Source organism: Patagioenas fasciata, chromosome W (genome assembly GCF_037038585.1).
Source record: "Patagioenas fasciata isolate bPatFas1 chromosome W, bPatFas1.hap1, whole genome shotgun sequence".
Taxonomy (NCBI): Eukaryota; Metazoa; Chordata; class Aves; order Columbiformes; family Columbidae; genus Patagioenas; species Patagioenas fasciata.
The window spans coordinates 54,574,804-54,598,538 of NC_092559.1; the positions used below are offsets into that span (position 1 = coordinate 54,574,804).

Sequence of the window (23,735 nt, forward strand, 5' to 3'; positions counted from 1 at the left end):
TGGCATGGCTGTTTCTAGCAACTGCTGAGCACAGCAAAGGTGTGAGCCAACGCAGGTAGGTCGCAGGAACAACTAGAGGTGACAGATGCAACACAAAGAGCTAATTTATTTTTGTTACCTCTCTAACTGTGGAATCTCTGAAACAGCACTTAAGCTCCCGGGCAGAGGTCACACAAGTGGAGACACAGGCACTACAGAATTCAGCCCTTGGTGAAGATCAATGAGCCTGCTCGTTTTGGCCTGTATATAGGGATTCACGCAGGCGCAGTTTTTCACACTGCTTTGATCTTTGCCTAAAGCAATCTCAAGGATGTATGATAAGGTGCCTTTTCGACTTTTTTGACAGGCCTGTTATCTAAACACAGAGGTTCTACTTGTGAGTTATGTGTTTTTCTACACCCCAGCTGCAGTCGCTTGAGCGTATTTACAATTATCCTTGCCATTCTTGCACTATTCCCACCCATTTACAAAAGAGAATTGATGCTTATTTTTCCAAAGTTCTTTTTGATTTGCACTTTTAATGGTCAGAAACATAAAAGAAATGCCAGATATTCTGGTGGCTGACTAAAAAAGCAGTTGAAAGAATTTAAATTTGGGGTCTTGTTCCTGGATGTGTAGAGCTGGAAGTGAAATTGAGCACTTCCATGAAGTGATTTTCTCTTCTCCCTATCACCACCTTGATTCTTGAGAGTTCAAACTTTAGTGACTCACAGTATATTTTGGACATGTAACTTCACAGAAAAGAGGTCTGCTTTTACTGGAAACTCTGTCTCTGGGTGATGCCTTCATAGGTCAGAAGATGAGTTTTCACTCCAGAGCATAAGGCTTCCCTCAAAACATGGAAATGAGCAGAACTTTTAAGGCTAGTTATAACTTAGATCATAGACTCACAGAATGATTTGAGTTGGAAAGGACCTTCAAAGGTCCAACCCCCCTGCCATGGGCAGGGACAGCTTCACTAGATCAGGTTGCTCAAAGCCCCGCCCAACCTGACCTTGAACACTTCCAATGATGAGGCATTCACAGCTTCTCTGGACAACCTGTTCCAGTGTCTCACCACCCTCATCGTAAAAAAATTATTCCTTTTATCCAATCTAGATCTACACTGTTTCAGTTTAAAACTGTTGCCCCTTGTCCTGTCACTACAGACCCTGGCAAAAAGTCTTTCTCTGTCTTTCTTATAAGCCCCCTTAACATATTGAAAGGCTGCAATAAGGTCTCCCTGGAGCCTTCTCTTCTCCAAGCTGAACAACCCCAACTCTCTCAGCCTGTCCTCATAGGAGAGGTGTTCCAGCCCTCTGATCATTTTTGTGGTCCTCCTCTGGACCCGCTCTAACAGGTCCATGTCTTTCTTGTACTGGGGGCCCCAGAACTTGATGCAGTATTCCAGTTGGGGAGAATCAGCTCCCTCAACCTGCTGGTCATGCTTCTTTTTATGCAACCCAGGATATAACTGGCTTTCTGGGCTACAAGTGCACATTCCGGCTCTTGTCCAATTTTTCATCCACCAGTATGCCCAAATCCTTCTCTGCAGGAGTGCTCTCAATCCATTCATCCCACAGTCTGTACTGATATTTGGGATTGGCCCGAGCCAGATGCAGGACCTTGCACTTGGCCTTTGTGCTGGTTTGACTGAAACTGAGTTTATTTTCTTCATGCAGTTAGAAACTTCTTTTTCATAGCTAGCATGGTCATTGTTTGGATTTAGTTTGAGAACAAGAAGACAACACCCTTGGACAGGTAATAGTTTTCGTCAAGTAACTTTCCAGTGTTTTTGAGTTGGAACAAAGGGAATGTCAGAACTTATTTGTGTCTTAGCTGTTGTCTAGGCACCAAGGTCTTTCTGGGCTCTCTATCTGCAGGCGTGAGGCAGCTAGGAAGGGGGGCATAGATAGGGCAGACCTTGACTGCCATCCAGACTGATCAATGAGAATATTCCATGACATTAGCATCATGCTTCATATTTAATGAGAGTCAGGCTTTCCAGCTCAGGGAGACCCATTCCAGTTCTGCTCCATTTCAGCTGAGTTCTTTTCAGGAATTCTTTTAGTTCAGCCTTTTGCCATTCTGCCATTTTCCAGAGGGCCTCTGGGCCTTCCTAACTTTTTGGTCTTTTCTCTCTCGCTCTCTCTGGGATCAGCTGTTGGGGACCGGAGTGCTCTCTTCCCATGACTGACTGCTCAGCTCAGATGATGTTTGTGAAGAATTGCATTCAGTATCTTTTATTTTATATTTCCATTATATATATATATATTAGTAGTAGGTATATTAGTATTATTTTGTTATTTTATTAAACTGTGTTTATCTCAGTCCATGAGTTCCTCCCTTTCCTTTCTATTCTCTCCCATATTTGGAGAGGGGAAGAGAGTGAGAGAGCAGCTATCATGGTTTTGATTGCTAGCTGGGGTTAAACAGTAAGAGCCTTGCTGAATTTGATGAGGTTTACATGAGCCCATTTCTCAAGCCTGTCAAGGTCCTTCTGGATGGCATCCCTTCCCTCAAGCAAATCAACTGCACCACTCAGCTTGGCATCATCTGCAAACTTGCTGAGAGTACACTTGATCCCACTATGTCATGGATGAAGAGATTAAACAGTAATTTAACAGTACATTGCTGGCCCATATTCAGTCTTTCATGCACCAGTACCCCAAGTCCTTCTCTACAGGGCTGCTCTCAATCCCTTCATCCCCCAGACTAGATTGATATTGGGGGTTGCCCTGTCCCAGGTGCAGAACCTTGCACTTGACCTTGTTGAACTTCAGGAGGTTCTCATGGGCCCACTCCTCAAGCCTGTCCAGGTCCCTCTGGATGGCATCCTGTCCCTCAAGTGTATCAACTACACTGCTCAGCTTGGTGTCATCTGCAAACTTGCTGAGAGTACACTTGATCCCACTATATCATTGATGAAGAGATTAAACAGTACTGGTCCCAGTGCAGATCTCTGAGGAGCACCACTCATTACTAGTTTCCACTTGGACATCGAGTCATTGACTGTAACTCATTGGATGCAGTCATCCAGCCAATTCCTTATCCATCTAACAGTCCATCCATCAAACAGATATTTCTCCAATTTAGAAACAAGGATGTTTGGTGGGACCATGCCAAAGGCCCTACAGAACTCCAGGTAGATTACATCCTTAGCTCTTCCCTTCTCCGCCAATGCAGTCACTCCATCACAGAAAGTCACGAGACTAGTCAGGCACAACTTGCCTTTGATGAAGCCATGTTGGCTGTCTCTGATCACCTCCCTTTCTTTCACATGATTCAACATGTCTTCCAGGTGGATCCATTCCATGATCTTACCAGTCACAGAGATGAGGCTGACTCGTCAGCAGTTCCCAGGGTTGTCTTTTTTTACCCTTTTTAAAAATGGGTGTGATGTTTCTCTTTTTCCAGTCTGGGGACTTCACCTGACTGCCATGTCTTTTCAAATATGATGGAAAGCGGCTTAGTGCCTACATCTGCCAATTCCCTTCAGACCCTGGGATGCATCTTGTCAGGTCCCGTGTGTATGTTCAGGTTCCTCAGGTGGTCTCAAACCTGATCTTCTCCTGTGATGGGAGGGACTTCATTCCCCTAGTCCCTGCCTTGAGATTCAGGGTCTCGAGAGATGTGTGAAGAGCAATTGCCAGTGAAAACAGAGGCAAAAAAAGCTGATGAGCACCTCAATCTTCTCCATGTTGGTTGTCACCAGGTCCCCTATCTCATTTTCTGACTTTGTACCTAGAAAAGTACCTTTCTGACTTTGTAACTCTAAAAGCCCTTCTTATTATTCTTCATATCCCTTGCCAAATTCAGCTCCAGCATTGCCTTAGCCTTCCTGATCTCATCCCTACGCTCCCAGGCAGCATCCCTATACTCTTCCCAGGATACGTGTCCCTGGTTCCACTGCCTGTGCATTTCCTTCTTACAGTTTAGTTTGACCAAGAGGTCCTTACTCAGCCATGCTAGCCTCCTGCCTTCCTTGCCTGATTTCTTACACATGGGAATTGAGAGCTCTTGTGCTCTAAGAAAAATGTCCTTAATGAGCTGTCAACTCTGTTCAGCTCCTTTATCTCTGAGGGCAGTTTCCCGAGGGGGGGGGGGGGGGGAGGGGTCCCATCCACTAATTCCTTAAACAAGTGAAAGTTTGCTCTCCTGAAATCCTGAAATTCAGGATCTTGACTTTACTCTTCACCTGGCCCATATGCCTCAAGACTGTGAATTCCACCAGGGCATCATCGCTGCGGCCCAGGCTACCACCAATCTTGACCTCTCCAATTAGTTCATCTGTGTTGGTGAGCAACAGGTCAAGTAATACTTCTCCGCTGGTTGGGCTGTCTATTACCTGGATTAAGAACTTCTCCTCAGTGCACTCCAATAGCTTGCTGTGCTGCTTTTCCAGGAGGAGTCAGGGTGACTCAAGTCCCCCAGTGGGATCAGAACCTGCAAGCATGATGCTTCCTGTAGTTGAAGTAAGGATGCTGCTTCAACAGGCTCCCCTTGATTGGGCAGCTTGTAGTAAACACCAGCAACAAGACTTCCTTTGTCGGCTTGGTCCCTAATTTTTACCCTTCAGCTCTCAACCTCTTCATCGCTGTCTTTCAAAGACAGCTCTGTGCAGTCAATCAGTTGTTTTTTTACATGGGGGCAACTCCCTCACCCCTCCTGAACAGTTTATATCTGTCAATTGTAGCGCTCCAGTTGTGTGATTCATCCCACCAAGATTCAGTGACTGCAATTGTATCATAGCTTTCTAGCTGCACAATGGCTTCCAGCTCCTCCTGTTTGTTAGCCAAATCTGTGTACATTGGTATAGAGGCACTTCAGTTGGGCTGTTGACCCAGTCACATTTTTGGAGGAACAAGCCCTAATCCCTTTGTAGCATTTCTGATATTTCCCTGTTGGTTCCTTGCAGTGATGACAATGACACATACATACAGACACGCATACAGAAACGCAGACAGAGACGCACAGACACAGAGTTCTTGTTAGCAGTGAGAGCAGAGCCAGGCAGAGCTGAGCCTTCTTTAATTAGCCTTTCTCCATTTATAGCTTTACAGATATGGGCCTGGACCAAGAGGTTAAACAGGATGTTTTTTTAAAAAAAATGTTATTCCAAATACACACGCCCAGGCCCAACACTCACTTGACATACATCCAGTGTTCCGGCCCGAGATGTCATTCTCACCAGCCTGGGCTATCACTCCTTACAAACACACAGTCTTGTGTAACCTGTCAAGGCCACCTTGTTTTGACTGATTGCTGTGATTTAATCATGTTAGTATTAGTCTACTTTGACTGTCCAGATGGTCATGTTACTACTGATCTTCCTTTATCATCCGGGTGGCTGGAGCCGTGCGTCCTGCCATTCCCACAGTTCCTAATGCATCAGCAGGCCCTGACTCTTTGTTACTCAAAACTCCATCCCCTTCCCCTGATAAATCCAGTTTAAAGCTCCCCTTATAAGTCTAGTCAGTTTGTTAGCAAAGACCATCAGCAGCAGCAAAAGGAACATTAGGGAAAATGTAGGTCTGCTGCTGAATGAGGTGAGTGCTCTGGTGACAGAGGATACAGAGAAGGCAGAGTTACTGAATACCTTCTTTGCATGTCTTTACTGCTAAGACTGGCCCTCAGGAATCCCAGACCCTGGAGGTAAGACAGAAAGCCTGGAGAAAGGAAGACTTTCCCTTGGTTGAGGAGGATCAGGTTAGCAAACTGGATACTCACAAATCCACGGGCCCCGATGGGATGCACCCACGAGTGCTGAGAGAGCTGGCAGATATTATTGCTAAGTTGTGCTCCATCATCTTGAAAAGGCCTGTAGTTTCCTGGGTCCTCTTTTTTGCCCTTTTGCCCTTTTCAAGGCTGGAGTGACATTAGCTTTCTTCCAGTCCTCAGGCACCTCTCCTGTTCTCCATGATCTGTCAAAGATGTCCAAGACCTGTGCCCTGTTATACAAACTGCCACATCTAGTTGCTCTCTTCACCACAGTCTGGGAGCTGTTTAGGCCTCTCCCCAGTAGTAGCTAAAAAGGTGCTTGACCTTCCCTAATCAGGGGTCAGCTAGAACAAAGGCTGTGGGCACCATTTGATGAGGACAGCTGACTTTGTTAGGAGCTGACCTTACCTTATCATTAGCCTCAATGGACAGCACCAGGAACCCTGAATTTTCTCTGAGGGTTCCCAGGATTTTCCAGATCCCATAGAAAGTGCCCAGAAATGCAAGGAGATCTCAAGAAGACCTCAGAGAAGCAGAGCCCAGAAACTGCTGCACAAACTGCTGCATCTGTTGGCTTCCTCTTTCTGCTGTGATCCACACTAATCGCTCTTGACTCTAAGGATGTGTTGCACAAACATTCATGGACAGTGTGTTTAAAAAATAGCTAATTTATTGGGATGTTTTGCATAGGAAAATGTTCATGTGACAAATTGTATTTGGTTTACTTGGCAAGGTTTTGGCAGGGAGGTATGCTGCAGGGGTGGCCTCTGTAAGAAGAAGTCAAAGGCTGCCCTGTGCCAGACACAGCCAGTTCCAGCCAGCTTCCCCAATGGACCCACTGCAGGCCAAAGATGAGACAGTCAGCAAAGTTGGTGGCACCTCTGTAAAAACGTATTTCAGCAAGGGCAAAAACACCAGACAGGCAGTGGAAGAGAGAAAAAAGATTGAGAAACAGCAGAGGGAACACCAAGGTCAAAGAAGAAGGAGGGGGAGGGGGTGTTCCAGGTGCTAGAGATTCCCCTGCAGCCCATGGAGTACCCCCCTGATAGGAACTGTGGCCTGTGGAGAACCCAAGTTGGAACAATTTTTTTTTTCCTGAAGGACTGCAGCCCATAGAGAGGACCCACGCTGGAACAGTGGAAAAGCATGAGGAGTAAGGAGCTGCAGAGAGGAACTGTTATGTACTGACTGTAACTCCCCCATCTCCCTGGAACAAAGAAATAAACTTAACAGCAGAATCAATTATACTGTTAAGCAGCATTCTTTATTGACAGCACTGGGGATCACTGGGAATTATTCTCCAGAAGTGCTCCAATGACTGGATGCACTTGCGTTGCTTATATTCACACAATTGTTACATATTAATTACAATTTTTGGAAATTTTTAACATACAATACATCTATACTAAGAAATAATTCATGTAGTTAGTTATAATTGATTAGTTTCTTACTCACAATACATCTATTAATTACTAGTAAAACATAAGCTAAGTGCTCTGCTTCTAAACAATGTAGGAGAGGAGTGAGAATATGTGAGACCCTGAAGAAACCAAGGTCAGTGAAGAACGAGGTGTACCAGGCACTGGAGTAAAGTTTTCCCTGAAGCCTGTGGTGAAGACCATAGTGATGCAGGTTGTCCCCCTGCAGCCCTTGGAGGACCCCATGCTGGGGCAGATGGGTGTGTTCTGAAGGAAGCTGCAGCCTATAGAATGCTCACACAAGAGCAGGTTTTCTGGCAGGACCTGTGACCCTGCAGGGGACCCATGCTGGAGCAGTTGTTAACAAATTGCAGCCTGGGGTGAAGGACGAACGTTGGAGAAGGGTGTGAATAACTGTCTCATGTGGGAGGGACCTTATAATCAAGCATGGGAAGAGTGTGAGTAGGAAGGAGTGTCTGAGACAAATTGTGATGAAGTAATCACAACCCCCATTCTCTGTCCTACTGCAGAGCTGGAGGGGAGGAGGTAGAAGTTGAGCCTGGGAAGAAGAGGGATGAGGGGAAAGTGCTTTTAGGTTGTTTTGTTTGTTTGTTGTTTTGTTTGGGTTTTTGGTTTTGTTTGTTTATGGTTGATTATGGTTGTTTTTGTTTGTTTGTTTTTCCACTATCCTACTCTATTTCTATTTGGCAATAAATTAAATTTCCCCAAGTTGAGTCTGTTTTGCCCATGACAGTAATTAGTGAGTCTTCTACCTGTCCTCACCTCAACCCACAAGCTTCCCCTGTCTTGCTGAGGAGAGGGAGTGAGAGAGGAGCCTGGTGGGCACCTGGCAGACCCACCACAGAAATCTAGATTAACTTCAAAGCCTGCTTGTGAGCACAGATGTTAACAGTTTTAAATAAGGAGCTGTGACAGCTGGATCAGTTTTTATAGTTTGCAACTGGTATCAATTTTTTAGGTCCAAGCCAAAAATCTATCTAGATTTAATGACTATTTATTACATTTATGTACTACTTAAGTAGTCTGTAATAATTCAACAATTTCAGTGTATTGAAATAATGTGTGAAGTCTCCCTGTGACTAACAGGGAGATTCTACCAATTTTGTTAACTATTTTTTTCTTTCCTAAAATACAATTATGGGATTACTTGAATAGGGAGTGCATAATCAAAAAACATGCTCTTAAGCATTCTTTCCATTTGAAAATGGAAGGATTAAAAATTTTCCAAAAAAATAACTTTGAAGATCATGTCCTTGAACAAAATAAAATTACAGCAAAGTGAATGTACTCACCAATTAACTGTAACTCACATATGATTCTTGACTTTCTACTTTAAAAGCAAGAAAACATACTGAAAGCAATTTTAATATCTGATAAATTTTTGTTTAACTAAAGTAGTGATGGCAATAAGCAATGACCCATTACAATTTTTTTTCCAAATAACTGTGTTGGAAGAGGTGTCTAAGGAGACAGTACACTGGCAATGCTTTCTGCCTGTGCCTGGTGTGTATTTTGTCAAGCATTCTTACAAGATCTTTGATCAGTCCTCTTATGGTCTAAAGCAATGTGAACCACAAAGACATATAAAAAATGCTGTATGTGAAATAAAAATGCTGTATGTGAAGTTACAAAATAATATTATCCACATTTCAAAACTTAAAAAACAGTGAGAAATTGATAGGGAAAGGCTTTAGGTACATCTTTTGCAAGGAAACCATGTAGTAATGCAGCTTTACAAATGAGACTGGTTTTTCCACTTTTTTTTTTTTTTTTAAGTGTCTTTGCTCAATGAGAAGAGGGAGGCTCCTTTTTTCCACTGTGTACAGGCTCTGTACATGTATTCATTTGCATGTTAGCCATAAGCTGTTCCCAGCTTCTAATTATTTTGGTTCAGTACAGCTTAGTTCTTAATTAAGTTTGTGCATATGTATTTTACTGTATATGTTTGTTTGGGATTGATGAACCAGTGCTAATTTTGTTATCTTTAAGAACTAAAAAAATTAATTTGGGTGAAGTTATTGTTGGCACACTGAAAAATGTCTGTCTGCTGCTTATAGTCTTGAATATAAGAACTGTCTGATACAGATGTTTGACAAGTAAATATCTCTGCTGTGTAAAATAGTTTCTTGCTGGTACAGTTGTCTGTATTTATTTTTAGTGTTCATAGGAACTGGGTTTTCATTTTAACAAATTTTTCCCTTCCCCTCCCCCACTTCTCTTGTAGGTAGCATTGGCACTTCGTTTCAATGCCAGTCAGTCCATCAAGATCACATTTGTAGCAATGACAGTGACAAGGTGAGGTTTGTATAAATGTTCCATTTGCAAGGTGCATTTTTAAATGAATCACATTGATTTTACTGTACTAAGTGTTTGTTTTCTAGGCCCAGTAGCTAACTTTCAGTGTTACACTTTGAAATCTCTTTGGCCTTTTAGAAAGTATATCTACTTACTTCACTCAAGACAATATTTTTAGTTGATTAAAGGGATATTTTCTTGTAGCATACTTTTCTTTTTGCTCACATTCTAAATATTTGTGGTTTACCATACTGACCCTCACAAGTAATAAAGAGCGGTGATGTCATTGTTAATACATTGAGCATGTGTCTTACTCTTATCACTTGTGTCTTCTGATGTTTGAGCTAGTTAATAATGCTGAGAGGGTTTTTTTGCAATGGCTTTCTTTTCTATATTTGGAGATGGAAACTCCAGGTTTTACAGACAGGAACCTACTGTTCATTTCTGTAGCTTTAAAATATCATCCTATCTAGAACCATCCAAGTGTTTTCCTAATCTTTTAGCAAGGGATCATGCTCACACACTGGATTGCTTTCAGTCTGTAGAGATGTGTATTGGAATTATTGTTTTCAGTGATATATCAGTAATGTATATGTGGGCTATATGATATATCAGTAATATATGTGTGGAATACAGAAGGGAAAAGTTTTCAGGTTGAATTACTGTCAAGACTTACTTCATGTTCCTGTTCTTGTTTGTGTTTTTCCTTAACAGTTCCTCTCCTTAATAACACAAATTGATTAACATTAGTCCAATATGTAACATGTTACATTACAGGGTGTTTCAAAAAGGTGGACTCAATTCATAATCACTACTGCTTTGAAACTGGGCCCATCTTTTTGAAACACCCTGTATTTTCAAGTTCAACGCTGTATAATAAGCTTTCTTGCTGCTGTGTAAGCTTGGGAAAGGGCATGTATTAGTCAAATTTAATTAATCTTTCTTAGAAGTTGAAATGCTAGCTGCCTGTCAGTGCTCTGATAACTGCACAAATTCTTGTGTTTTGAATTGGTGGAATAACTTAAGAACCAGTTTGTTTATAGCATTTTCAGGTCATTCCAAAACCAAGTTTCTTTTCAGAATGACTGCATTTTTTAATTATTCGGAAGTATGTCCAGATTTGGAGCCTAGTTATCTTTCAAATATTGGACAAACATGCTAGTTACAACTTGATAAAAGAAAATATTTAAAGTTTCCAGTTGATTTGGTGGTCATTGTCAGGGAACAGCAAGAGTGGCTGCTCCACAAGAGCAGGGGAGCTGAGGGTCACAGCAAGGGAGAGACAATGTCCTCAACAATAAGGGATGCAGTCTTGCAGCACCTGAACAAGGAGACCAGAGCAGGTCTGGTGACAGTGACCAGGGTCAGCTACAGTCCAGTGATAAGCAAGGCCATAGTGACAAGACAGGTTCAAGGTCAAACCAATAAATCAAGTCAGCAAGGCAAAAACAAGATCAACAAGGTACATGGCCAGGTATAAGTGTACATAGCATACCTACAGTGTAGCTCAGGGAAGGACCAAGGTCTAATGCCTGAACTTAAATGCAGCTCCTGAGTGAAAGGGGCAGCCCCTGCACTGAGGCTTTTCCCAGCTCTTTCTCAGCAGTCTGATCCCAGATTACACAACTGTGCTATGTCAGAGCTGGCCTTGAGTGCAGGCAGACAAACCCTTGGTGAGGAGGGGGAAGAGGTTGCAGTCTGTTGGTACACTCTGGGCCCTGGCAATCATACACTATGGTAAAGACAGTTACTTTCCCTTATGGTGTTTTCAAGGTCTGAAAAGCTTGGAAAGGAAGAAAAAAATATTCAAATTACTTTAAACTATTTTATTTTTCTATGGTGTTGGATCTATTTTCAAGGAAAGTTAGAGATTATGTTGTAGCTTTGCCTTATGTAACGGGCCTCTTCAATAGGACGCCTTTGCTGTCTGTCTTGGAAACTTGACAGGGCGAAGGTCACTTCTAGGTGATACATCAGAAGTGTGGAACAGACTGTGGAAATGTGGAAGAGAGAAAAGTATTAGAGTTGAAGATTCTGTGCTCAGAATTCAGTTGTATAGTCACTGTGTGCTGTTGCATACTCACACACTAAGTGTTATTTAAAAAACTGATTTATTGCAGTCTTCTGCGAAGGGTAATGCTCATTTGGGGAATCACTCAAACAGGATGGCCAGTTGTTGTCTGGATGTTGACAGGTGTCTCAATTGCAAGGGTCCTTGTAATGGCATCTTCAACTGGATCACATGAGACTCCCTAAACTGTTGTTCTGTAAATGAGGGAATAGAGTGACTGTCAGCAAGTTTGCTGATGACACCAAGCTGGGAGGAGTGGCTGACACTGGAAGCTGTGCTGCCATCCAGAGACCTGGACAGGCTGGAGAGTTGGGTGGGGAAAAATTCAATGAAATAGAACAAGGGCAAGTGTAGTCTTGAATCTGGGCAGGAACAACCCCAGGTTCTGGTGTAAGTTGGGGAATGACCTATTAGAGAGCAGAGTAGGGAAAAGGGACCTGGGGGTCCTGGGGACAGCAGGGTGACCATGAGCCAGCACTGGGCCCTTGTGGCCAGGAAGGCCAATGGGACCTGGGGTGGGTTAGAAGGGGGTGGTCAGTAGGTCAGAGAGGTTCTCCTGCCCCTCTGCTCTGCCCTGGTGAGACCACACCTGGAATATTGTGTCCAGTTGTGGCCCCTCAGTTCCAGAAGGACAGGGAACTGCTGGAGAGAGTCCAGCGCATCCACCAAGATGCTGAAGGGAGTGGAGCATCTCCCGTGTGAGGAAAGGCTGAGGGAGCTGGGGCTCTGGAGCTGGAGAAGAGGAGACTGAAGGGTGACTCATTAATGTTTACAGATATATAAAGGGTGAGTGTCAGGAGGATGGAGCCAGGCTCTTCTCGGTGACAACCAGTGACAGGACAAGGGGTGCAAACTGGAACACAGGAGGTTCCACTGAAAGAGGAGAAGAAACTTGTTGGGGGTGTCAGAGCCTGGCCCAGGCTGCCCAGGGAGGTTGTGGAGTCTCCTTCTCTGCAGACATTCAAACCCGCCTGGACACCTTCCTGTGGAACCGCAGCTGGGTGTTCCTGCTCCATGGGGGGATTGCACTGGATGAGCTTTCCAGGTCCCTTCAACCCCTGACATTCTGTGATTCTGTGAAATGCTCATAATGTAGCTGGCTCCTGGTCCTACAATACTGCTCTAGCATTTGCACGATCATTTTCAATTAAGTAGTTGAACTATCTCAACTGTGTACATCTTAACTATTGTCCTATGCAATAATAAACATATCTAAACATACAAGTAGCATCTATATATTAGTCAGTTACTTTATCTGTGCAAAGCAGGAATTGCCTCTGGAGTTCCTGTCAATCTATTGATAATCTTATCAACATGAAGCCAGGACGGCTGGGAAAGGGGGGTCCTTTATCAATTGGTCAATTATCTTACCTAGGCAGAAGCTGTCTGGGGGTTCCTGGGAGTATTCCATTGATGACTAAGTGGGCTGAGTATATACATAGGCACAAGCTTTATGCCCAGCTACATTAATTATTGTACTGTTACTTTAAATTCCACAGGTTTTGCCACATTGCCAATATAACTGTTGGTAGTAATGTTTGTAGAAAGCAGCAAAATAAAGATTCTTTACATCCTTTTACATGTTGCATATTCATAAATTTCTTTTGTTCCTTGTGAGCTATATTCCAAGAGAATTCTTGGAGGAGAGGAACAAGCAGTGGTAAATTTCTTTCAGAGCTACATTAATGTATTTTTATTAGTGGTTGGGTTAAGAAAAAAATCAGGGAAGGTAATAATGCATGTTCAATTAAAAAACTTTTAAGCTCAGTTGAGAATTGCACTTTTGGTTTGTCACAAAATTTTGGGAGGGTAGGAGAAGACACATCAGATATAAATTCCAGAAGACTATATAACTTTGAGTTGCATGGCTTATGATCTATTTCCATGTTGACAGAACAAAGGGACTATAACCTTTTTGGTTTTCATATGTGCTGGAAGGCAGGAGGGGAGAATCTACCATTCTTATTGGTATTGATTCTGTATCAAATTAGAACACCAAGCTGTAAAAGCTGATGAAAATAAAACTAGTCCAAATCACAGGAAGAATGCATTTTCATAGAAACATAGAATAGTTTGGGTTGGAAGGGACCTTCAAAGGCCATCTAGTCCAACCACTGTGCAATGAGCAGGGACATCTTCAACTAGATCAGGTTGCTCAGAGCCCCATCCAGACTGACCTTGAATGTCTCCAGGGTAACCTGGGCCAGTGTTTTACCACACTCATTGTAAAAAATTTCTTCCTCATGTCTAACCTGAATCACCTCTCCTTTAGTTTAAAACCATCACCCTTTGCCATGTTGTAACAGGCCCTGCTGAAAAGTCAGTCCCCATCTTTATTATAGGCTCCATTTAAGTACTGAAAGGCCACAATCAGGTCTCCACAAGTCTCCTCTTCTCCAGGCTGAACAACCCCAACTCTCTCAGCCTGTCCTCATAGGAGAGTTGTTCCACCCTCTGATCATCTTGGTGGCCCTCCTCTGGAACCTCTCCAGCAGGTCCATGTCTTTCCTGTACTGAGGGCTCCAGAGCTGGAGTCAGTAATCCAGGTGGGGTCTCACCAGAGCAGAGTGGAGGGGCAGAATCACCTCCCTCGACCTGCTGGCCACACTCCTTTTGATGCGGCCCAAGATACGATTGGCCTTCTGGACTGCAAGGGCACTTTGCCAGCTTACGTCTAATCTTTCATCCACCAGTACCCCAAGTCCTTCTGCACAGGGCTGCTCTCAATCCCTTCATCCCCTAGCCTGTATCGATACTGGGGGTTGCCCCAACACAGGTGCAGGACCTTGCACTTGGCCTTATTGAACCTCATGAGGTTCACATGGGCCCACTTCTTGAGCTTGTCCAGGTCCCTGTGGATGGCATCCTGTCCCTCAGGCGTGTCAACTGCACCACTCAGCTTGCTGTCATCTGCAAACTTGCTGAGGGTGCACTTGCTCCCACTGTTGATGTCATTGATGAAGACATTAAACAGTACTGGTCCTAGTGCTGACACCTGAGGGACACTGGTGTCCATCTGATCATTGTGCCATTGACCACTACTCGCTGGGTGCATTCATCCAGCCAGTTCCTCTTCTACTGAACAGTCCACCCATCAAATTCATATCTCTCCAATTTAGAGAGAAGGGTGTTGTGGGGACCATGTCAAAGGCTTTACAGAAGTCCAGATAGACGACATCTGTAGCCCTTTCTTTGTCCACTGATGCAGTTATTCCACTGAAGAAGGCCAATAGGTTGGTCAGGCAGGCCTTGCCCTTGGTGAATCCATGCTGGCTGTCTCAAATCACCTCCCTGTCCTCCATGTACATTAGCATAGCTTCTAGGAGGATCTGTTCCATGATCTTCCCAGGCACAGAGGTGAGGCTGACAGGTCAGTAGTTCCCGGGGTCCTCCTTTCTACCCTTTTTAAAAATGGGTGTGATGTTTCCCTTTTTCCAGTCACCAGGGACTTCACCTGATTGCCAAGATTTCTGAAATACCATGGAGTGTGGTTTGGCAACTACAGCAGCCAATTTCCTCACGATTCTGGGATGCATCTCATCAGGTCACAGAATCACAGAATTGTTGGGGTTGGAAGGGACCTCTGGAGATCATCCAGTCCAACCCACCTGCTAAAGCAGGTTCACCTAGAGCAGATCACACGGGATCATGTTCAGGCGGGTCTTGAATGTCTCGGAGAAGGGGACTCCACAACCTCTCTGGGCAGCCTGATCCAGGCTCTGGCATCCTCAAAGTAAAGAAGTTTCTCCTCATATTCAGATGGAACCTCCTGTGTTTCAGTCTGTGCCCATTGCCCCTCAATGCTGTTGTTGGGCACCACTGAAAGGAGTCTGGTCCCATCCTCTTGACACCCATCCTTGACATATTTATAAGCATTGATAAGATCCCCTCTCAGCTTCTCTTCTCCAGGCTGAACAGCCCCAGATCTCTCAGTCTCTCCTCATGAGAAAGATGATCCAGAACCCTCATCATCTTTATAGCTCTCCACTGGATTCCCTCCAGTAATTACTTGTCTTTTTTAAACTGGGAAGCCTAGAAATGGACACTATACTCCAGATGCGGCCTCACCAGGGCAGAGTAGAGGGGGACGATCACCTCCCCTGACCTGCTGGCCACACTCTTCGTAATGCACCCCAGGATACCATTGGCTTTCTTGGCCACAAGGGCACATTGTTGACTCATGGTCAATCTGTCATCAAGCAGAACTCCCAGGTCCTTCTCTGCAATGCTGCTGTCCAGCAGGTCCACCCCTAACCTGTACTGGTATACAGGGTTATTCCTCCCCAGGTGCAGGACCCTGCACTTGCCCTTGTTGAATTTCATCAGGTTCTTCTCTGCCCACTCCTCCAGCCTGTCCAGGTCTCGCTGGATGGCAGCACAGCCTCTGGTGTGTCAGCCCTTCCTCCCAGTTTGGTATCATCAGCAAACTTGCTGAGGGTACGCTCAGTCTCTTCATCCAGGTCATTGATGAGAACAGGTTGAACAGGACTGGACCCATTGCTGACCCCTGGGGAACCCCACTAACTACAGGCCTCCAAGCAGACTCTGCACCATTGATCACAACCCTCTGAGCTCTGCTGTCCAGCCAGTTCTCAATCCATCTCACCGTCCACTCCTCCAACCCACACTTCCTGAGTTTACCTATGAGGATGTTGTGAGAGACAGTGTCAAAAGACTTGCTGAAATCAAGGTAGATAACCTCTACTGCTCTTCCCTCATCTACCCAGCCAGTCATGCTCTCATAGAAGGCTATGATGTTGGTCAAGCATGATTTCCGTTTGGTGAACCCATGCTGACTACTCCTGATGACCTTTTGTTCCACATGCTTGGAGATGACGTCCAGAATGAATTGTCCCATCACCTTTCCAGGGATGGAGGTGAGGCTGACTGGCCTGTAGTCTCCTGGATTGTCCTTCTTGCCCTTTTTAAAGACTGGAGTGACATTGGCTTTCTTGCATTCCTCAGGCACCTCTCCTGTTCTCCATGACCTTTCAAAGATGATGGAGAGTGGCTTTGCAATAATATCTGCCAGCACTCTCAGCACTCGTGGGTGCATCCCATCGGGGCCCGTGGATTTGTGAGTATCCAGTTTGCTGAAATGATCTCTAACATGATCCTCCTCAACCAAGAGAAAGTCTTCCTTTCTCCAGGCTTTCTGTCTTACCTCCAGGGTCTGGGATTCCTGACAGCTGGTCTTAGTAGTAAAGACAGAAGCAAAGGCGGCAGTCAGTAATGTCTCATGGACTTATGTACATTCAGTTTCTGTAAGTGGTCATGAACTGGATTCTCACAGTGGGAGGGACTTTGCTCCCCCAGTCCCCATCTTGCAGTTCACTTTCCTCTTAAGAACTGTGGCAAGAGAGCTTGCCCATGACGTCTGAGGCAAAAAAGTTGTTGAGTACCTCAGCCTTCTTCTCATCCATGGGGGCGGTTTTCCGACCTGAGTTATCATTCTCACTGGCCTGGGCTATCACTCCTTACACTCATAAAAAACATACTTCTGTATAACCTGTCCAAGACCCTTTAGCTGGAACTGCACATCCTGCTGTTCCCACACTTTATAGGAGAATCTGGTGATTCCCCCAGTAAAATGCTTGTTTCTTCTCAAGAATGTTCACAGTTCTACCAAATTTGAGCTATAATACTGCTTTCTAAAAGCAGTAGGTTGCAATAGTAGGGTATAATAGCAATCTCCTACCCCTTTCACCCAATATTCCATGTGTGTTTATGTGAATAAGGATTTCCACACCATTTACTTCATTTTGTTGACTCAGCACACAAGAATCTTAAATTCATGTTCAGTGAGATCAGCAGGAAACTGAAGACTAGGATTTCTTCACATGTGGCCTCACAGCATTAAAAAAACAAGAGTCATTGTTTGGTAATACAAAGAACCTGCCTAACCTCACAGCATTGAAAAGAAACATTTTGCAGCTTATCCCTTAAAAAGATGTAGTATTTCATATATATGCAATACAGTTTTCCATTTTATGTGGTGTCATAAAATGTTTAGAAACAAGTCTTAAATTACTGATTTGGAGGTGGAAACTTTCAAGTATCAGTGCATGAGTCAGATGGACCCTTTAATATACTTGTAATTTCTTTGATTTTTTCTTTAAAGTATAACATGCCATCTATATTTAATACCAATGGTTTTAAAATGAATAGACTAATAATATAAAGTGAGGCTGGAATTGCTATTCTTAAAGAAATGACAAAAATTATGAAAATTTTTCTTGAAGTACTGCATTTAGGGAAAAGAATTTTATAAAAAGAAAATGCTATTGCTATTTACATTCTCCAATGTCAGTCCTTCCCACGGGCTGCAGTTCTTCAAGAACTACTCCAGCATGGGTCCTTTCCACAGAGTGCAGTCTTTCCAGAACAGACTGTTCCAGCATGGGTCCCCTACAGGTTCACAGGTCCTGCTAGACCTGTTACTGCATGGGCTTTCCATTGGATGCATCCACCTGCTCCAGCATGAGGTCCTCCACAGGCTGCAGGTGGATATCTGCTCCACCGTGAACCTCCATGGGCTGCAGGGGGACAGCCTGCCTCACCATGGTCTTCAACATGGGCTGCAGGGGAATCTCTGCTCCTGCACCTGGAGCACCTCCTCCCCTTCCTTCTTCACTGACCTTGGCATTTGCAGAGTTGTTTCTCTCACATATTCTCTCTCCTCTCTTTAGCTGAAGTTGTACAGTTTGTTGGTTTTTTGTTGTTGTATTGGGGTTTTTTTCCCTTCTTAAATATGTTACCATAGATGTGCTACCATTGTCACTGATTGGCTCAGCCTTAGCCAGCAATGGGTCTGTCTTGAAGATGTCTGGCATTGGCTCTATCGGACACTGGGCACCCCTGTGCCCCCCCCCCCCACCAAAACCTTGCCACACAAGCCCAATACAGGGATACACTCTCAGTCTCACTGCTTGAACCTGCAAATGTGAAAGCAACAGCTGCATCCATCAGCCTGGGATGGAGACCCTCAAGTCTCCTGGCTGGGCTCCACCAGCCAGTCAGGAGAAATCACCAGCCCCTGTAGCTGCTGGATGCAGTGGCTACTTACAACACCTCTTAACACTGGGGTGATGTGTGTATAGGAAGGTCATGCTAAATGACATCCTCTTGTTTGAGACTCTGCTACATGTTAATATATGTGTCAGCCTCCTATTTAAGGGGAAAAAAGATTGGGGGATTTTAAAGCCAAACAATAGTCTGTTTCCTGCTTTTGCACAATGAACCCACGTTGGAGGAGTTTGTAAAGGACTGTATCCTGTGGAAAGGACTCCATGATGGAGTAGTGGAACAGTGTGAGGAGGAAGGAGCAGCAGAGATGAAGTGTTATGAACAGAGCACAAACCCCATTCCCCATCCCCCTGTGCCCCTCAGGGGGAAGGAAGTAGAAGAGTGAAGTTGAGCCTGGGAAAATGGGGGGGTGGGGGAAAGTGTTTTTATTTCTGTTTTATTTCTCACTGTCCTCCTCTGTTATTAGTTGTCAATAAATTAAATTAATCTTCCCCAAGTTAAGTCTGTTTTGCCCGTGACAGTAATTGGTGAGTGACCTCCCTATCCTTTATCTTAACCCACGAGTTTTTTCATTGTGTTTTCTCCCCCTGTCTTGCTGAGAAGAGGGAGTCAGAGAGGGGCTTGGTGGGCACCTGATGGCCAGCCAAGGTCAACCCACCACAGGGCAGAAAGGAAAAATGAAGGAGAATGGAAGTTTAAATGGGACACATGCCTTGATAACTTTGGTTGTTTATGGACACAAATTTTTGGGCCTACACTTTCCTAGCGTATAATGCCAAAGGCTATGAAGACTACTTTATTGTTACTCAGCTTCTGAAGGAAAGAATGGATGTGCAGTGGAGGTGATAAACTCATGTGCATAGACATTCCCCTGCTGACTATGTTTCATAGACTCTTCACATTTTTTACCCATGTAACTAAACAGCCTTTCCTGTGTACTGGGTATTGAGGACTGCAAAGGTTATTTCTCCTATTTTTTTCAATACTGCTGAAAATCAAAGTTACGTGGGCCCTCTTCCACAACTGGAATATTATGGAGTGCGTAACATGATGCTTGAGGAGAAAATACAATTCTTGGCATGACATGCAGCTAATCAGGAAAAGATTTCTGACTTTCAAAAAGAACTGTATTACTGTTGCGAGCAAGATGTGAAAATTTTGAGGGAGGCCTGCAGATCACACAGGAATGAGATTATAGTGATAACTTGGTCTATCAGAGCCGAGCATTCTCTAAACCCCTGATTACCAATACTATCCAATGCAAGTGCTTTGTGCTGCCTGGTTGTTTCTTTATATGAGAGCCTCATAGAGAAATGCGTGGGCAATGTGTCATGTCTGTAATGGAGAAGCAAGTCAGTGAAGCATTCAAGCATTGGAACAGGGTCCCCAGGGAAGCAGTTGAGTCACCATCCCTGGAGGTATTTGAGAGACATGTAGATATGGCACTTAGGGACATGATTTAGTGGTGAACTTGTCAGTGTTAGGTTAATGTTTGGACTTGATGATCTTAAAGGTCTTTCCAAAGCTAAATGATTCTGTGATTCTATGAAGGTGCAATAGGGATAGCAGTTGTTGCTCTGGCTTATTAGTTAGTCCTGTGGCATAATGTCCAGCTGGCTGAAAACAGAGGCAAATGGGTGTTGCGTTAAGATGATTAATTTAGCAGAAGTTAAGCCCCATGCAACATGGCCAGGTTGAACTCCTGAGTGATGCAAATAACCTCAAGTTGGCACTATAAGTCTGATCTTTCTCAATGGCTGGCCCAGCGCACAGATTCATGAATAGTATAGTATATATTATAAATCTGAGTGTGTTAATGTTGAATTCACACAATCAGATTCATGAAAAGTGCAGGCCAGTTGTGATCATCGAATCTACATGCTACACAGATTCATGAATATAGTATAATAGATGCTATAGGTCTGGATGCATTACACTATAGGTCTGAGCGCATTCAATGAGAAATTCTCACAACTAGATCCACGGATAATGAGGTTTATTAAAGCAACAGGTTCAAGTTCTTTGAGATGCTGTTGATAAATACACTGTCTGCAAAAACACACTTTAGTTGCAAAATATACTTTAGTTGTAAAAAACATGTTAGTTGGAAGAAATAAGTATTGGTACCAAATTTATATAAATTCTAAGATGACTATATAGTCATGATTACAAATACAAGCTTGAAGTCTAAGTGTCCCAGGGAAACCTGGTAAAACTAAGTGCACAAATCTTACCTAAAAGCATCCCTTTGGGGTGGGGAAGATATACTCAGCCCATCAACTGGTCTCAGAAGTCCTATTATGCTATTCCCTTGACTCCCCAGTGATGGTGTCTTCCCCCCACCCTTCCTCTATTGTTACGGTATTTTACAATATTTTCTACATTTAGGTGAGCTTGAGTGACTCTAGTCATGCATACCTTTGCTATTGATTGGTTTAGCAATCCTCGCTTCCATTTTTAAAGTAAAAACCTCACTATGCATGCTTGAAGGTAGGCTGGAGGTGGGTATCCTTTGAGATGGAAGTGTGTTTTGGTATTAAAATGAGATGGAAATGAACATTTATTCTTTGTAATTGACAGCAGCTATACCTTATCTTCAAAACTGACAGCAGCTATACCATCTGGTTATTTTACCTGTGGCTTGTTAATATGGCCTGGCTGTGATACCTTATCACTCCACCCCCATATCTTCTCAATGAGCTTCCTCAGGCACTACCAAGTAAGAATGCAGGCCAGGTGTGTGGGAGGGTGAAATCATACAGAGCATATTTCTTCCCCTCTCTGCAGCTGCATTATATGCTGAAGATGTGGATATAGCTTTACTCTCAATAAGTGTATCCTTGATAATTAGTTTCAATAATTTGCCAATCTTTGCCTCACCTTACCAGCAACAAAGTTGGACCCAGCATCTTTTAAGAACTTGCAGCAAAGGTATAGAAGAATATTGTTCATATCTATGTTATCTTTTCCATCCCCGGCCATGAAAAAGCCCAAAAGTATAGGTTCCACAATAGCTAAAAGTGGGGACACTTCAAAAAAAACTAACTCAGATCTGATACATTCTTCACAGAATCACAGAATGGTTGGGGTTGGAAGGGACCTCTGGAGATCATCCAGTCCAACCCACCTGCTAAAGCAGGTTCACCAGAGCAGATAGCACAGGGTCATGTCCAGGCGGGTTTGAATGTCTCCAGAGAAGGAGACTCCACAACCTCTCTGAGTAGCCTGGGCCAGGCTCTGGCACCCTCAAGGTAAAGAAGTTTCTTCTTATATTCAGATGGAACCTCCTGTGCTCCAGTCTGTGCCCATTGCCCCTCATCCTATTGTGGGGCACCACTGAAAGGAGTCTGGTCCCATCCTCTTGACACCCACCCTTGAGATATTTAGAAACATTGATGAGATCCCCTCTCAGCCTTCTCTTCTCCAGGCTGAACAGACCCAGCTCTCTTGGTCCCTCCTCATAAGAAATATGCTCCAGACCCTTAATCATCTTTATAGCTCTCTGCTGAACTTCCTCCAGTAATTCCTTGTCCTTCTTAAACTGGGGAGGCCAGAACTGGACACAGTACTCCAGATGGGGCCTCACCAGGGCAGAGTAGAGGGGGAGGATCACCTCCCTCGATGTGCTAGTTACACTTTTCTTAATGCATCCCAGGATACCGTTGACCTTCTTGGCCACAAGGGCACATTGTTGACTCATGATCAACCTGTTGTCAACCAGGACTGTCACGGAGGGACCCCGAAGTTAGTTTTAGGTGGACAACCAGGTCCAAAACAAGTTTTTATTCTGTCTGGGAAAGTCCGGAAAAACAGCCAATTAGAAACAGGGTTTATACAATCAGTTACTCCAGTAACATAAAATACAGATTTGGATATCAACTTTGAGGAAATTATTGGGGTACAGCAAATAATAACAATGGAGATCCACAGTGTGCATACACGTGGCTCACCAAAACAATGCCAGAGCCGTCCCTGACCCCAGGAAAAATACACCCACATGTTTAGTGAGAAATTATATTAAGGATATATGCTTGCCTGAATCTAGCAAGGAATTATTAAAGAAAATACACGGGCTTATATTTAAGTATGGAATACACTCACATGTCTAGTGAGGAAAACACCTGCCCAAGTGGCGAGGAATTATTTAATACACTCGCTTATCTAGCAATGAAATATCTAAGTTATCACTCACCCACACGTGGAGATGAGGCAGTCCCATTTTTCTTTTGGGAGGTTACTTTAGATGGCATCCCAGTCCCGGGAGGGAAAGAGTTGTGAATGAAAGGCATCCTATAAAAATATAGCTCCTTTTCTAGGAGTAGAATGGGCCCCTGTTCTTTTGCATCGTTCAGCCTGTCTTGTTATTTTTCTTCTTCCTGTCCTAGTCAGACTGCTGCCTGGCACACCCACCCTTTTATGGGGCTGGCGTCAGCCTTCCCTCTGGGTGCATGAAGCAACTCTCTTTCTTCTAAAGCACTTTCTTTGAATACAATCGAGCCTCAAGACCTCCTGCTTTGCTGGTGTTTCTGATGATACCAAACTGGGAGGAGTGGTTGATACAGCAGAAGGCTGTGCTGCCATCCAGCGAGACCTGGACAGGCTGGAGGAGTGGGCAGAGAAGAACCTGATGAAATTCAACAAGGGCAAGTGTAGGGTCCTGCACCTGGGGAGGAATAACCCCCACACACTGGTAAGGCTTGTGGGGTGTGGAGCTGCAGCAGCCTCGCCTCTGTCAATGTTAGCCATTCACATGCGGTATGGTGGAATCAAAATGTCATCTCCCTGCCATAAAATGGTGCCTGAAACAAAATGGCAGCCCCTCTGCATGTAGTGGGAGAGGGTGCTGGTTCTGATATTTTTCCAGGTAAACTGGAAGGAGAGACTTGCTCTGCTGTCCAATCACAGGGCAGTCTGAGAACACATGGGTTATGACATTTTAAAAAATGCCAGCCTCCAGGGCAAAAAGAGGTTGGGTAAACTGACCTTGTGAGTGGAATAGAGAAGGGACTTACTAGGGCAAGTGGGACAGGTAACTGTAAGTAGGGGCAGGACTTCTACAGGTAATGGCAGGTGTGACACCTGTCACTTCTTGACTTTTATCAAAGTTGTACTTATATTACTGTCATGGGAATCTCTTGGTCTTTACTCAGCAATGCCAGTGATTGAACTCCAGGCACCCTTCAGGAAACGTGAGGCCAACTCCA

The 23,735-nt window shown here is 44.1% G+C and overlaps 1 protein-coding gene across 4 annotated transcripts in view; it reads left to right on the plus strand.

The window, feature by feature from the left end:
- Positions 1–23,735, plus strand: part of LOC136114614 (E3 ubiquitin-protein ligase RNF38-like) — a 189,501-nt gene that overhangs the window by 71,019 nt on the left and 94,747 nt on the right. For 3 of the 4 annotated variants that reach the window (XM_065860004.2, XM_065860005.2, XM_065860008.2), the window contains exon 2: positions 9,364–9,434. In XM_065860004.2, the coding sequence (XP_065716076.1) occupies positions 9,364–9,434 (71 nt within the window). Of the gene's footprint in view, positions 1–9,363; positions 9,435–16,503; positions 16,583–23,735 lie in introns of those variants that run through there. The other variant, XM_065860009.2, reaches the window with a different exon arrangement.